Source organism: Megascapheus bottae, chromosome 16, assembly GCF_031878675.1.
Source record: "Megascapheus bottae isolate mThoBot1 chromosome 16, mThoBot2.hap1, whole genome shotgun sequence".
Taxonomy (NCBI): domain Eukaryota; kingdom Metazoa; phylum Chordata; class Mammalia; order Rodentia; family Geomyidae; genus Megascapheus; species Megascapheus bottae.
The window spans coordinates 19,902,413-19,918,214 of record NC_143524.1 but is presented as its reverse complement, the minus strand read 5'-3'; the positions used below and the strand labels follow the sequence as shown (position 1 = coordinate 19,918,214).

General features: G+C 37.4%; 1 protein-coding gene across 1 annotated transcript in view; it reads left to right on the top strand.

Moving 5' to 3' along the window:
* The window catches only part of Trim44 (TRIM family member 44), an 83,028-nt gene that overhangs the window by 36,791 nt on the left and 30,435 nt on the right, over positions 1-15,802 (top strand). The window contains exons 3-4 of the mRNA XM_090347880.1: positions 7,367-7,606; positions 12,807-12,826. Coding sequence (XP_090204006.1) covers positions 7,367-7,606; positions 12,807-12,826 — 260 coding nt within the window. The remainder of the gene's footprint in view (positions 1-7,366; positions 7,607-12,806; positions 12,827-15,802) is intronic.

Sequence of the window (15,802 nt, the reverse complement as noted above, 5' to 3'; positions counted from 1 at the left end):
CTCCATTTTTACTCACTTGGAGCCATTAAGACTATTTAGAGAAATTCCTAGACACTCAGGAGAGTTCATCCCTTATTGAATACTTTCTGGTTAGTATTTTCAAGGGTAGATAGAAATGTGTCAATAAATGATAACAAGTAAAGCATAACAGCCTTGAAATACGTATACTAGAAATAAAAAGAAATTATATGAAAACAAGTCATAGTTCTCAGTCTGAAACAGAACTTACTAAGTCAGTAATAACATCTAATACTCCCATTCCTTTATATGTAGCACCAGGGAGAGGACCTGGAGAGACATAATTCCTAAGGGCCTATGCCACCTTGTTGCTTGCCCTATCACTGGTTATATGTTATAGAGTCCTTCTTATGTTGGCATTCTTATGGCAGTATTAAAAGCTGTTTAATAGATGAATAAGCTTCTTTCAGTTTTTAAGAAACTAATTTAAAATGGCCTCATCTCCCTCTCCTCCAGACTTTCTCTTTCTTAGTTTTATAGTCTAAGTTTTCCCAGTTGGGTTTCTTTTCTGACAGACTATATACAATATAAGCAGAGCACCAGACAAAGATCGATAAGGTTGCAATCTTTTCCTTTCTTGTACATTCACTGCTGTGTCCATTGCCTTATCTATAAAAGAAGAGATAATAAATATGTGGTTTTCCACATCTCAAGTTGTTTTTGTCCTTTTCTGGCCTTTCTCTTTCTGACTATATGTATAGTTGTTTAAAAGTACTCATAAAACTCCCCAGCAGGGTGGCTTAGACCTATGATAACTACAAAGGAGATTGAGATTTGAGGATTATGGTTCAAAGCCAGCCCAGAAGAATATATGAGACTCTTCTTAACTCCAATTAACTAATAAACAATATGGAAGTGGAAGAATAGCTGAATAATTCAAATACTAGAATGCCAGCCTTATGTGAAAAACATAAGTAAGAACACAAAGGCCCTCAGTTCAGTCCCAGTACACACACACACACACACACACACACACACACACGCACACACGGGCATACATACACACAAATACTCATAAGGCTGGAGATGTAGCTCAGTATTAGAGCATTTGCCTCTCTTGTGCTAGTCCCTGAATTCTATCAGTACCCCCCAAAACCTTAAAAAGCACCCATAAAGTAAGTATAGACACTATGAATCTGTAAATATAATTGCCTTCAAAATTTGTAGTGTTTAGAAGTTTAGTTTCTCTCCTTTTTCTTACGTGTACAGTTATGTTATTTTTAAGTTTTTATTATTATAAAGGTGATATACTGAGGAAGTACAGTTACATAAATCAGGAAGAGTACATTTCTTTTTGGACATTGTCACCCTTTCCCCCTCTCTCCCAGTTTTTCCATCCAGTCCCCACCTATAAGTTCTGTAGTTCATTTTCAACTAAGTGTCTAGTGAGTACCACTGCTGCATTTGTTTATTCTTTGTCCCTCTGTTTCTGTGCCCTTTCCTTGCCCTTCTAAAGACAGATAAATGAACAAATAAAAAGAAAACAAAAACAGCAATGAAGACAAACCCTCTTGTTTCCATTTCTTGGAATTCATTTAGATAAATATTTTATATGCTCAGATGCACATAGGCATTGTACTTTTGTGTTCCTCTCCTAAGAATATCTTCCTTTGGACTTCTAGACTGAACACTTTAAAAACTTGTAAAAGGAAATTAAAGCAGATTTAAGGAAGTGGAAAAACCTCCCATGCTTCTGGATTAGGAGGATTAACATTGTGAAAATGACAGTACTGTCAAAAGCTATCTACAAATTGAATGCAATACCCATCAATATCTCAACAAAATTCTTTAATGAAATAGAATAAGCAATCCAAAAATTCATATTGAATAATAGAAGAGCCAAAGTATCAAAAACAATCCTTACCACAAGGAATACCAAACTTCAAACTTTATTATAAAGCCATAGTTATAAAAAACAAACCAAAACAAAAAAAACGGCTTGGTACTGACACATGAACAAGCTTGAGGCTCAATGGAATAGAATTGAAGACTCAGAAATGAACCTATAGACCTATGGCCACCTAATCTTTGATAAGGGAACCAAAATGGATGGACGAAAGACAGCCTCTTCAGCCAATGATGCTGGCAGAATTGAGTATATATGTGTAGAAAATTGAATTTGGATCCTGATATATCACCCTACACCAGAATCAATTCCAAATAAATCAAAAACCTCAATGTAAAATAAGATACCCTGAAAATACTACAGGAAAGAATAGGGGAAACACTAGGAGTCCTTGGCACAGGTCTAAACTTTCTCAGTAAAGCCCCAGAAACACAACAAATTTTAAAAAGGCTGGATAAATGAGGTGTATTAAACTGCAAGACTTCTGCATAATAAAGGACATCACAAGATATATAGCCCATAGATTGGGAGAAGATCTTTACACAACAAAGACCTCATATGGAAAAAATTAGTGCTCAAAAATTAATCTCCCTTCCAAATAATCCTCAAAGAAGCACCCATTCCATTAATAAATGGACTAAAGAGAAGCAGGAGAAAATGAGGTAGGGGTGGCAGTGTTTAAAAAGAAATATACAAATGTACTCATTACCTTTTATAACTCTCACCCTACCCTGTTTATCACCTTTACTACAAACAAAAATAAAACAAAACCAGTCTTAAAGAGAGATTTCTCTGAAGAGGAAATAAGAATGGCCATTCCTGAAGAAATGACAAATGAAGAAATGTTCAACATTGAGATTCCACCTCACCCCAGTTAGAATGGCCCTTATCAAGAAAATAACAGTTGTTGGCAGGGATATGGCCAAAAGTGAACAGTACCATACTGTTGGTGGGAATGTAAACTTATTCAACCAGTCTAGAAAGCAGTATGGGGGTTCCTTAAAAGGCCAAACATAGAGCTCTCCTAGGACTTAGCAATTCCACTCCTGGTCATTTACCCAAATCACCACACAAAAGGCCACACTAAAACTACCAGCACAGTCATGCTCATTGAAGCATTTATCATAGGCAAGACATGGATTAACCCAGCTGCCCCTCATGGATGTTTGAACCAAGAAAATGTGATACACACACACACACACACACACACACACACACACACACACACAAAATGGAATGCTGTGCTTTTACTAGAAAGAATGGCATTGTCCATTCATAAGGAAATGAAAAAACTTGGTGAAAAATTATATTAAGTGAAGTAAGCCAAACCATATGTTTTCCCTAATATGTAATATATATATTACAAAATTATATGTATATATAATTAGGATAGTCTTAGCCAACAATCACAATAGCTCAATAGCTATGCACATAGGACCTTATAAAATGATGCTAATTGGTTATTTACTATAGCTAAGCTATGGAACTAACCCAGATGTCCCTCAGTAGATGAATGGATCAAGAAGATGTGGTATTTATATACAATGCTGCCCATCAGAAAGAATGACATCGCCCCATTTGTAAGGAGAAAGTCTTGGAAAAAATCATATAAAGTGAAATAAGCCAGACCCAAAGAAATATAGGCTCCATGGTTTCCCTCATTTGTAGTAATTAGTATAGGTCTAGGATTCTCCTAGCAGAGAATCACAGTAGCTCAAAAGCTGTGTACATATGGCCATCTATGATGAGTCTAAGCGGAATAAACTCCAGGATATGAAAGCAAGAGGTTTATCTTAGTGATTGTTTTTCTTAATGTACTATGTGAAGTTACTCATTTTCTCCTTTTTCCCCCCTTATGGTTTATCTCATATTGTTACTCGTATCTGACTTTGGTACCTGGGAAAAACAAGATGATTAGGAGAGGGTGAGGGGAGGGAAAGTAGGAGAAAAAACATGGAAAAGGGCAATCAATGTACCTACTACCTGATGAATGTAACTGTAACCCCCTTATACATCACTCTGACAATAAAATACAATTAAAATTATGCTAATTGAAATGAACTATAAGATATGGAAACGAGGGTTTTTTTGTTTTGTCTTAGTGTACTGTATGCAGTTCTTTTTTTATTTTTTTTCAAGGAGGGAATCTATTTACAATTACTGGGACTTAGTATTTAGAACTTATCAAAATGTTTTTTCTTTTTTAATAATATTTTTATTGTGATTAATAGAAAGGTTACATTATATTCACCAGATAGAAGATGCATAACTTCTCAAACATTGATACCCTTTCTCATACCGTGATCCCCATTTAAATTTTTCCTTTGGTTAACCCCCTCCCATTGTCACTTTTTAATTTTGGTACCCTTTGTATTGTATACAGGTTTATCTGATTTGGGGATGGGAAGGGGAATCACAGAAATGGTGAGACAAAGACAAAGGGTGAACCAGTGCGACAATGATGCTCAAAAGAAGCTCTGTTAGAAATGAACTTTACAACTTGAAAGGGTAGGGATAGTGGGAGAAAAGAAGCAAGGGGATAACAGTGTTCACGAATTGTACTCATTTCCTTACTTATGTAACTTTAACCCCTCTGTACATCACCTTGATAATTAAAAAAAAAAAGACACTTTGGAAACTAAGAATTGTTTTGCTTGCTCAGAAGGAAGAACTGATTACAAACCACAGGATGTTTGAGAAACTAGCAGATGATGTGAATAAGTGGAGGAGGATGTTAGTATGGTGAGTCTTATAAGACAGAGCTTTTAAAACAATATAAAGAAAGACTTTGGAAAGAGAGATGAGGAAACAAATAAGCAGTTTCCCTTAGACAAAAAAAAAAATGGGGAAATAAGAACTCTCTGCAGCATTTTTTTCCAAAATGGAAAATAAAAAGGGAGAAATGACAAATCACAGAATGTTCAAATAAGTGGTAGATACTGTGAGTAAGTAGAAGCTGATGTGAATATATGTTGAGTTTAATAAGTCAGAACTTATAACATTGTAAAATTGGCATGCAATTGTCTGTAATTAAAAAAAACTGATCTAAGACTTTTTCCCTTAAGGCCAAAATTAATTACACTGATATGAAACCATTGTTACTAATATTTATGCTCCCCAAATATATAAGCCACCTTGGATACAAAGCTGGAAAAAAATAACCAGCAAGCTTACATCCATGTGTTCCTCTTTGTATGACCCTTGGCATCTACAATATTGTCAGTCTTAATTAGTAAATAATTAAATTATATAAAAAGTTATTTCAAACTTCCAACATAACTTCTCTAAAGTCCTTTGTGAGTGCAGATTTAATCCTCTGTAGCATTCAAGTCAGACCTACAGAGAAGTTCTTGACCAATTACATAACAGCTATCCCTCAGGCAGCAACCAGGGAGCGTGTCAAAGCCATCTTTTCTGCTCAGAAGTTCAAGACCTGACTGACAGCATGAGACCACTTGCTTCCTTGCCCCCACATCAGCAGGAAGTAGCCAGACAAGAAAGCAGGATCCCTTCCCCTTGTTTCCTGTGCTTTTCTAGAGTCAGAAATGATGGAAAGTGATGTCCAATCCCCCTGGACATCTGTATTTTAGAACTGTCCTTGCTGTAGACCCTGCTAAGTCCTCTCCTTTTGGAGAAGAGGGCCTGAGACCAAGTCCAGTTTGATGCTGATGCCCCTGACTAACATCCAGGCTGTTGTGACCTTGAAACTCCTTACTCAAAATATCCTCATCTACCCTACTTCCATCTCAGCCACTTCCATTATCCCCCACTGACTTCTCTCTTCTAATTTTTAAATAACCCTAGTCGTATGCAGGTGTGCCATTTCCCCTTCAGCCAGGCTGAAGGAAACTTGGTTGATCTTCCCAGCCTTCACTCCAGAATGAAATCTGTTGGTCTGTTTAAAAAACAAAAACAAAAACAGGGGCTGGGAGTTTGGCCTAGTGGTAGAATGCTTGCCTAGCATGCACGAAGACCCAGGTTCGATTCCTCGGTACCACATACATAGAAAAAAGCTGGAAGTGGTGCTGAGGCTCAAGTAGTAGAGTGCTAAGCCTTGAGAAAGTCCAAGGACAGTGCTCAGGCCCTGAGCCCAAGCCCAGGACTGGCAAAAAAACAAAAAACGAAAAACAGACTATCCTATTTTGGTCTTAACCACAGTTTCATTTTATTTGGTTTACCATTTCATCTATCTTATATTATCCAATATCAGTGAGAATATATGGACATGTTTGCATTTATAGAAATGCCATTGGTATACCCTTTTTAGAAGGCAGTTTGATGTTATCAGTATTTTCAAAGTATATATGTATATGTAAATTGACTCAGTAATTTCATAGATCTCTTAAGAAAATGCATGTGTTAATATTGAGAATTCATGGGTGTTTTTACTGGCTTGTTTGTAACAGTAAAAATCTGGAAAGGCCTCGCATTTCCATTAATGGTTGCTCAGTGCCAGTGGCACACACCTGTAATCCTAGCTACTCAGGAGGCTGAGATCTGAGGATCATAGTTTGAAGCCAGTCCTGGCAGAAAAGTCTGAGACTTCTATCTCCAATATACTACTCAGAAAAAGCCAGAAGTGGTGCTGTGGCTCAAGTTGTGGGGCCACTTTCCTTAAGCAAAATAAGTTCAGGGACAGTGCCCAGGCCTGAGTTCAAGCCCCAGGACTGGGGGGGAAAAAAACGAGAGATAAGTGGTTAAATAATATGTGTGTGTGCGCATATGTCTGTTTATGTGTGTGTGCACACTTGTACAGATAGTAAAAAGTGCTAAAAAATGAAGCTGGTCTGTATGCATTAACACAATTTTGAGTAGAAAAGCATAATATAGACCATATTGTTTTATGTGGTCCATTTATGTAAAATTTATATAATATACATGCATTTGTTTAGGCAGAAAAGCGAGAGTATGTACCAAAATGTTAACATTAGAGAGGCAAGAAGAATTATTATTATTTTTTAGTATATGTACTCATCTACTAAAAACATTGAAATTAACCAGTACCAGTGGCTTACACCTGTAATCCTAGCTACTCAAGAGGCCAAGACCTGAGGATTGCAATTCCAAGACAGACCAGGCAAGAAAGTCTGTAAGACTTTTATCTCTTATTAACCACTAAAAATATTGAAATAGAGCTATAGCTCAAATAGCAAAAGAGCTCAGGGACAGCACCCAGACCCTGAGTTCAAGCCCTGGGAGTGCATGTATGTGTGCGCATGTGTGCGCACACACACACAATTAAAAGTAGGAATTTATTTGTTACTTGTGTAAAAATAAAAGCAAATCAAAGGATGCAGAATTATTTCCTGAACAATGAAAACAACAAAAAGATTATCAGGAAATTTATCAAAGGTGTTAGGGGAAGATTGTTCAAGAATACACCCAAGACTTCAGAACTGTAGTTGGTATTTTGTCCAGGGCTAGTAGTACTATATTGGCAATAATTTTACACTTCCTTTTTGTATATACATCTTATTTCTCATACCTGTTTGTGTTCTGTAGGTAACTCGGGACCAGATGAAAATATTTATACAGCAAGAATTTAAGAAAGTTCAGAAGGTGATCGCTGATGAAGAGCAGAAGGCCCTTCATCTAGTGGACATCCAGGAAGCAATGGCCACAGCGCATGTGACTGAGATACTAGCAGATATCCAGTCCCACATGGATAGGTTGATGACTCAGATGGCCCAGGCCAAGGAACAACTTGATACCTCTAATGAATCAGCTGAGCCAAAAGCAGAGGTAAATGAATATGTCCATTATTACTGTAATAAGAGAAATAGAAGGAACCTGGCTGTCATGTATATCTGTTAGTTGAGAAATTTCCCTGTGACCTTCATCATGAATGTAAAAACTTAGACAGGGTATAAATGTTTCACTTGTTTGTAAAACTAGTATGGAAATACTGGTCACTAGGGTGCATCTACAGACAGGGCTTGGCAAACTATTCACTATGTCATAGTTTACGAGAGAAACCAGAAATAAGAAACAGCTGAGTCGTCAGTTGATACACCCTAAACTGTGAAGTGAATGTATAAAGTCAATACGGAGGTGAGAACCTGGCTGAATGAGAACAAGACAGAAGTGAAGCAAAAAGCAGGTCTGAATGAAAGATTTTGGACTTATTCTATGTATAGTAAAAGGGTATTTCAGGTTGGCTTTTTATATAGAGCCAGCTATCTAAATTGACATAATTGTTGGATTAAGAGTGGCATATGGCCAAGTATATAGCTAAATTCTAAAATCCTACCTACTCAGGAGGCTAGAATTATGATTTTGGTTTAGCTCTGGAAAAAAGTCATTAAAGCCCATGTCAACAAAAACCTTGGTGTAGTAGTATACAACTGTTATGTCAGATACATGAGAATAGCAGATAGAAAAATCTCAGTTCAGACTGACTATCACATAAATATAAGACTGTTTGAAAAATAAAGAGCTCAGTGACAGTGCCCAGGCCCAGAGTTCAAGCCTCATGATGAAAAAAATAAAAAGGGAAACACTAAAAAAGAATAGCATGTGGGCTAGGATATGTGAGAATCAAACAAAAAAAGTAGGGCATCAGCAGTACATCTCAATAATCCTAGCTACTCAAGAGACTGAGTGGATCCCAGTTTGAAGCCCACCCAAGCAAGAAAGTCTGTGAGACTCCTACTGTAATGAACCGCTCATAAGCAAAAGCTGGAATTAGTGGTAAAGTGCCAGCCTTGAGCAAGAAAGCTTAGGGACAACACACAGGGCCTGAGTTCAATCCCCAATATCAGTAAGCAACAGATTTCTTGATTGATTTATTAATCAAAGGGCCAGTGAAAGACACAATGTAAGTATGAATCAGTGTACAAATGTTGTTAATATATTATTAAATTCACTTTTGCTTTATAATAGAATAAAATGTCTAGTCATTACTTAGAAACATATGTTTCCTTCGAAATATGTTTCTAAAAATAAGCTAGCCACTTTTAATAAAACAAAATATATTTTTCAGCCTCAAGGAAGATACTACTATTCATCAGATTTTATAGTATTTGGTGAAAATTGTAGTATATGTTAGATATTCATCTAGAAAAAAGCCTAGGAGAAATCTGTGAGCTTTCTGATGGCTGCTGACTCATTGAGCTTAGCCTCTACTGAGTCATGGGGCTTGAACTCTGGGCCTGGGTGCTGTCCCAGAGCCTTTCAGCTCAAGGCTACCACACTACCCTTGGGCCTGGGCATTATCTCTGAGCTCTTCCACTCGAGGCTACTGCCCTAGCCCATGAGCCACAGTCTAATTGAAGGTAAGTCTCTCTCTCTCTCTCTCTCTCTCTCTCTCTCTCTCTCTCTCTCTCTCTCTCTCTCTCTCTCTCTCTCTCTTTTTAGTGTCTGGGCTGGCTTTGAACTTAGATCCTCAGATCTCAGCCTCCTGAGTAGCTAGGATTACAGGCATGAGCCACCACACCTAGCTCTAACAGTCACTTTTCTGACAACAGAATTAACTGGAGAACAGAAGAGTCACAGTGTAATCAAAGAGTTATCCAGGTCAGACTGACAAGAATAGAAGAGACTATTGAGCCATATGGGAGTATGTAGGAGTGTTGTACCCAGCTAGGATTCTTGATTATCATTAGTATGTGAAAAGAACAGCTCCTATTTGTTTTTCATTTTGTCTCTCTAGAATTAAAAAAGTATATGCAAATTTAAAAGTATGCATTAAATGTCTTTGTAAGTAGACAAGAGAATACTTGGGATTCATCATTTAGCCTTAATTTCAACATTCATCAATTCCACCTTATAGGAGATGTAGCAGGATTCAGAGAACTTTAGAGACTATGGCCAACAACCATTTAGTTAGTAAGTAGAGTCAGGATTTAGATCTAAATTTATCCTACTTCAAGACCTATGCTTTTCCCTTACTATGTGTTGCACACTGAATATCCTGTTTGTGTTTTGTGGGAAAAGTGTATTTGCATATATTAAGACCTTACAATATAAAGTAGACATTTTGTGTCTTCATAAACAAAACATTCAAGCAAGAAGTCAATAGTCTGTCGTAAATTCCCCTCCAATTGAACTCTCACAATTGTGTTTATTGGTTCTTTCAAAAAAATAATTTTTAGTTTGCAACGTAGCCTACTCTCTAAATAATGTTTTTAGTCCCTCTCACAACATTGAATCTTCTTTAAGCATTTCAGTGGATGGAATTATTCTTTAGGAGGATTCAAGAGCTGACAAGACTCAAGGACCAGGCCATGGACATAGCAAACTACTAAAAATAAGAAGTAGCATTGTTCTGGCCAGAGCATTTTCAAAGAGCTTTACCATATAAGAGCTTCTCATTTTAATCTATTAACATACTATTTAGGGCACATTTAATGTTTATCTTTCATTCAGAGGAAATTTTTCATTTTGTTTACATAATAAGGATTTTTAAAATCACTTTCATTTTTAATTTAGCCAAAAGATTTCTTCTTCCAACATTTTCTTATGAAAATTTTCAAACATACAGTGTAGTTGAAAGGATTTTACAAGTGGCATCCATTTATTTCCCCTCTAGAGTCCAATGCTTTAACAGTCTACCATGCTTGCTTTACTTTTATAACCATCTTTCCAACCTTTCACTCAGTCTGTTTTATCTTTGATGCTAACAAAATGAAGCATCTTAAACTAGAACACATTCCATTTTTACTTCTTCCAGTAATTACAGCAACAGTCCTTAGACAAAACCTACCAGAAGACTCTTAAAGTTGGGAAAAGATGGCATACAGACTAAGGACCTTTGGCTATAAAGAAGTAAAAAATAGAGAAACCTGGAGATTTCATTGTTTCCTGTATATCCTATACTGGGTGTTCTGAAAACTGGAAACACCAATGGATACAGAAAATCCTCAAGAAAAATCTACTGTCTATGGCCAAAGATCTAGAGAGGGTTATCCTGTCACAGAGAAGCCTTTTGAAGAAAAAGCAACACCCCTCCCCAGACCAAACTGGCACAATTGTAGTGGAGCCAGTACCCTTGAATCTATTTTTCTATACAAACTGAGGTATCAAAGTGTCTTTGTTTCCCTGTGGAGCCTGTGGGTGAAACTGATTTCTGCTGTACCCTTCCCTCTCAGTAGTAAGTAATGCCTATCTTCCATAAACTTGTAAGTGGAACTCTGACTTTACTCCTGTCTTTCTAACTGTAAGGAATTCATATTCCTCCTTCCCTTGTGGAGATTATAGCTACAACTCTTAACTCCACCCTACATTGATTAGTTGTTGCCTCTCCCCAGTGGGTTTAGCAAGTAAGTTTTTTGTTGTTGTTGTTGTTTTGTTTTTTGCCAGTCCTGGGCTTGAGCTCAGGTCCCTTGGACTTTCTCAAGCCCAGAGCTCTACCACTGCCTCAGCACACTGCTGGCTTTTTTCTATGTATGTGGTACTGAGGAATTGAACCCAGATCTTTGTGCATGCTAGGCAAGCACTCTACCACTAGGCCAATCTCTCAGCCCCTGTGAGTAAGATTTTTATTTTGTGCTGCTACCCTATAGTAATGAGTTAATGCCTCTCCTTTTTCTCAGCTAACTGTAGGGAGACTGTAAGTATAGTCCTGACTTAGGAATGGGGCATACTAGAATAGCACTTCAGAGACTTTGTTTGCTAGATTGGACCACAGGTTGTGAACATGATCCCAAGGCATAAACAGGTTGACTGTAGTACAAAACAAGGGTTAAATAGAAACAAATTTTTGTAATATAACTCAGTGTATCCAGTATATAGCCCCAAATTATTCATATTTCTAATATTAATGATTTTTATAAAGAATCATGAGGATTCTTTATGGTTTTGTTTTCATAATGGTATTGTCAGATAGGTTTCTGTTTGCCTTTGTCCCTGTCAAAGTCACACATATGCCCATTTCCATTCTCCAGTTCCATAGGACTCAAAATTTTCCTAAGCAGTATTACATATTGTTGTTTTCTTTTTGAATTGTGCCCTTGTTTCTGGCACTTCAGTTCTCAATGTCCCTCTGTTGTCACTCTGAGAAATCATGGTCTTCAAGGAGCATTATAAATGTGACCTTCTCCATGTAGTCTTCTTTGCTACTCCAGGAGAGGCAATGTTTACCTCTAACCAGAGCTGCAGTCTCTATTGAGACTACCCCTAAATAACTGAAGAGGACAATGCAAAAGATACTCTTTCATCAAAAATGAGTGATGTCCCTTAAAAAGGCTTCAGAATCATTTGAAAGATCTCATTTGGTCAGAGAAGGATGCTCAAAGGGACCTGCTGTGATATTATTGATAAAGTTTGGGTAAGACAATATAAACATGAACATGATTTTGCAAAAGAGATAAGAAAAGGAGAAAAGCCAAACAATGCTTCAAATCATCAATTGCCCAAATTACCCACTTAAAAAAAAAGAGGATCAAGGTCTAGATTAGCTATCCTACAAACATATAGTGAATAACTTTCCAGAGGTTGAACTAGAATTCTAATTTTCTGAGTCCATTTCAATTTTTTCCCACTAATATGCCATATATTTGAGTTACTATGTTCATGTTTGAAGAAAAAAATACTAGACTGGGAAGAAATTAGTCTTTGAAGGACACAGCTTGATGCTTTTGGAGCTGGTCAGTTTTTGCCTAAGATCTGTTATTTTAGGGCTCTGATTTAAATACTACCAGCTATACAAATAAAAAGGAAAGGGTGTTATTTAGGCCTACCAAGTCTGTGCATTCACTTCTCTGTTTATAGGGTCACATTCTCAGTTTATCTCTGCTGAGCAGTTTGAACATAGGAAGAAAATGTTCAAACTGGGACTATAGGGTAAGACATAGCCCATGTCTTACCTTTTAGACATATCTTTCTAGCAATAAACAAAACACAATCTCTGCTTTATGGTTGGGTTTAGAGAGTGAAAAAAAAGATGCTTAAGTTGATTTCTACTGGTAGTTTCTAATGCTGTTTTTTTTTTTTTTCCTTTCAGGGTGACGAGGAAGGACCCAGGTAAGACCAAACTATTGCTGCTTGTCTGATCTCAGAATTGAAGTAGAGTGATGTTTATGGCTTTTAATGCCTTGTGAAATATGGGCAATGAAGGAACAGCACAGAAAAGAGATCTCCATCATAAGCCAGGGCTTTGAAGTTCTTATTTTATAAGACTCCTACCTCCCCCCTCATCTATGTAACTTCCTGCCTGTAATCTTCTGATAAAGGTAGACTTGACAAATATGTAATGACAGTGACTGCTTTATTCTTTAGCACATTTAGAAAACCTTGCTAAGAAGAGCAGGCACTACATTTAAATGGTAATTAGGCTACCCAGTAAATAAACTTTTGTATTATTCTATTCTTTATTGAAATAGAATTTTTTACATGTTCTTGATCAAACAGTCTTTATTTCTGACCTATTATAACATCTTTGTGTCTCACCTAAGACACTGGTTAATGAAGCCTAGGTCATAGAAATGCCTGACCTTGTTTAGAAAGGGGAAAAATCTCTGTGCTTCTCGGTATTAGTATTTGGATGAAAATTTAAAATACATTTATTTCATTTTTGCCTCTCCTTTACCATGAATCTGGACTTTGGATTGCTTAGCTTTCTAGTTATTCTGCTTAGCCATTAAGAACAGACTCTAGGAAATATTGTAGCTGGGCCATTGCCACAGTCAAGGCTATTTGTGCTGAATAAAATATATGCATGGATTTATATATCATACAGGTTCATGTACTCAACACTGGGAGGTGTCAGAAAGGCTACTGCTATTCCAACTTTTTGTTTTTGTATAAGTACCCCCTTTTCTTTTTCCCAAACAAAGTAGAATCTCAATATAGAAAATCATTTTTTCCCCTCTGTTTAGATTTAGGGTTAACTCTATTGGTGAACTTTCTTCATCCCAATAGACCCTAAAAGGCTTCTGTAGAGTACAGGATTCCTCAAAATTCAGTTTGTAAATTACTGGTCTATCTCCAATTCCTCATGAAACGACGCTAAATGAACTGTCTAGTGTTATCTTACTGAACCAGGCGTTGATTGGGCATAGCAAAGTATATAGTTCTTTTTTCCTCCCTAGAAATTGAGCTTTTTTCCTTGGGAAGTAACATGCATTATTCTATATCTCCTGCTGCTTCTTGCTGTTGACAACAGTGTTCATCACCCCTCCACCCTATACTGTAAGAACATTTCTAACTTTTTCTGATATGGCTAGAGTCACAGGCACCTTGTTTGAAAACCTGTAGAACTTCAGAGAATTACCTCAGGTTCTATCTCTCAGCTATGCTCAGGAATAAGCTTTTTGGTCTTCTTTTCTTTTTTTTTTTTTTTCCAGTCCTGGGCTTGGGCTCAGGGCCTGAGCACTGTCCCTGGGTTTTCTCAAGGCTAGGGCTCTACCACTTGAGCCACAGCACCACTTCTGGCTTTTTGCTACATATGTGGTACCGAGGAATCGAACCCAGGTCTTCGTGCATGCTAGGCAAGCACTCTACCACTAGGCCAAACTCCCGGGCCCTGGTCTTCTTTTCTTTTCTCTTATCCATTTAGTAGGTATTTGCGACTGGTTTGTGTCTGGCACTGTGTACACTGAGTATGTAATGATGACTAAAGCAGACATGGTCTTACCATTATGGATCCCAAGTCTGAGAAAGGGAAGCACATAACTGAGCACTTACACTATGGGAAGTCCAGACAGCTGGAAGGACTCCCTGAGGCAGTCTTGGAGGCCTAGCAGAAAAGTTTATAAACAGAGGTCTGAATAGTAAGACAGGTAGTCAGGGGAGGAGCAGGGGTCAGTTATTGTAGCTAGAAGAAAAAACATGTAAAAGCTACACATGAGAAAAGTAGAAAGTAGAGCCCATGTCATTTAGGGCCTTAAAAACCTTCTTGAGGTATTTAAAATCTATCTTGATAGCAGTAGAAGGCCATGAACAAATTTTATACAGGAATGAACCCAAGAAGTTGGGCATTTTAGAAATTTGTGTGGCTAAAGAATGGAAATGGCAGGTTAAGAGCTTACAAGACTAGGTGTCTTTGTTTTGTATTTTATAACAATACCTGAGACCAGGTACTTTAAAAAAAAAGAAGATTTTGCTCATAGTCCTCCTATCTAATTGGCTGTGTCCAGGGCCTCAGGGTGGATGAGATCACAAAGTCTGGAACATGTGCACAAGACTTACATGAAGTGCCAGGCTCCCACTGTCTTGGAATTAAATCAGTTATGTAAAACCTGAATTAATCTCTTCCAAAAGTTTGTCCCTGTGATCTAATCACATTACATGAACCCCCATCCAAATATTCAGCACATGAACTTTGGGGAGACAGATCACTTCTAAACTATAACTCTGAGCTAGCAGTGATGGGACCCAGGCTTGCACAGGTCTTTGGTATAGATATCAAATAGCCTTGGCACTTCATCTGTTGCATTCTCAAAAGTTGCCAAAGCTCCTTAGAATACAGATTAAGCACATCTTTAGTTCCAGAAAGAGTTTCCAGAAAACATCCTAATAGTAATGTGCACACTTCATAGGAGAGCACTGTTATTTCTGTGTTGAGGACAACCTGCTTAGACTGAACACTTCACTTCATCTACTCTTTATGTCTGTATGTCAGAGATACATTGATTAGAATATAAAGACCTTATGAAAAAATTAATCCTCTCCCTCCCCTCAAAGATACCATTCAGTGTGAGAAACTGGCTTTAGAGTTTAATTGCAGATACCTTTGTGTCATTTTGACAGGGCAGTGGTGAGGCATAGAATTTCTCTACTAGCAACTAAGATGTCAAGCTGTCTCCCTTAAGCTGGAATGCCATGGATGTCAGCAGCATTCTCTTGGATTAGAGCTTGATAGAACTCTTTTGGTACAATGAACACTTGAAGAGTACATGGGTAGAAAGTGAAGAGGAGTCAAGCTTTCTTTTTAACCTTTAAATTCGTACTTGTGGGTTCCATTCAGCTTATTTGTGTAGATCTACTATTTGGCTCAAT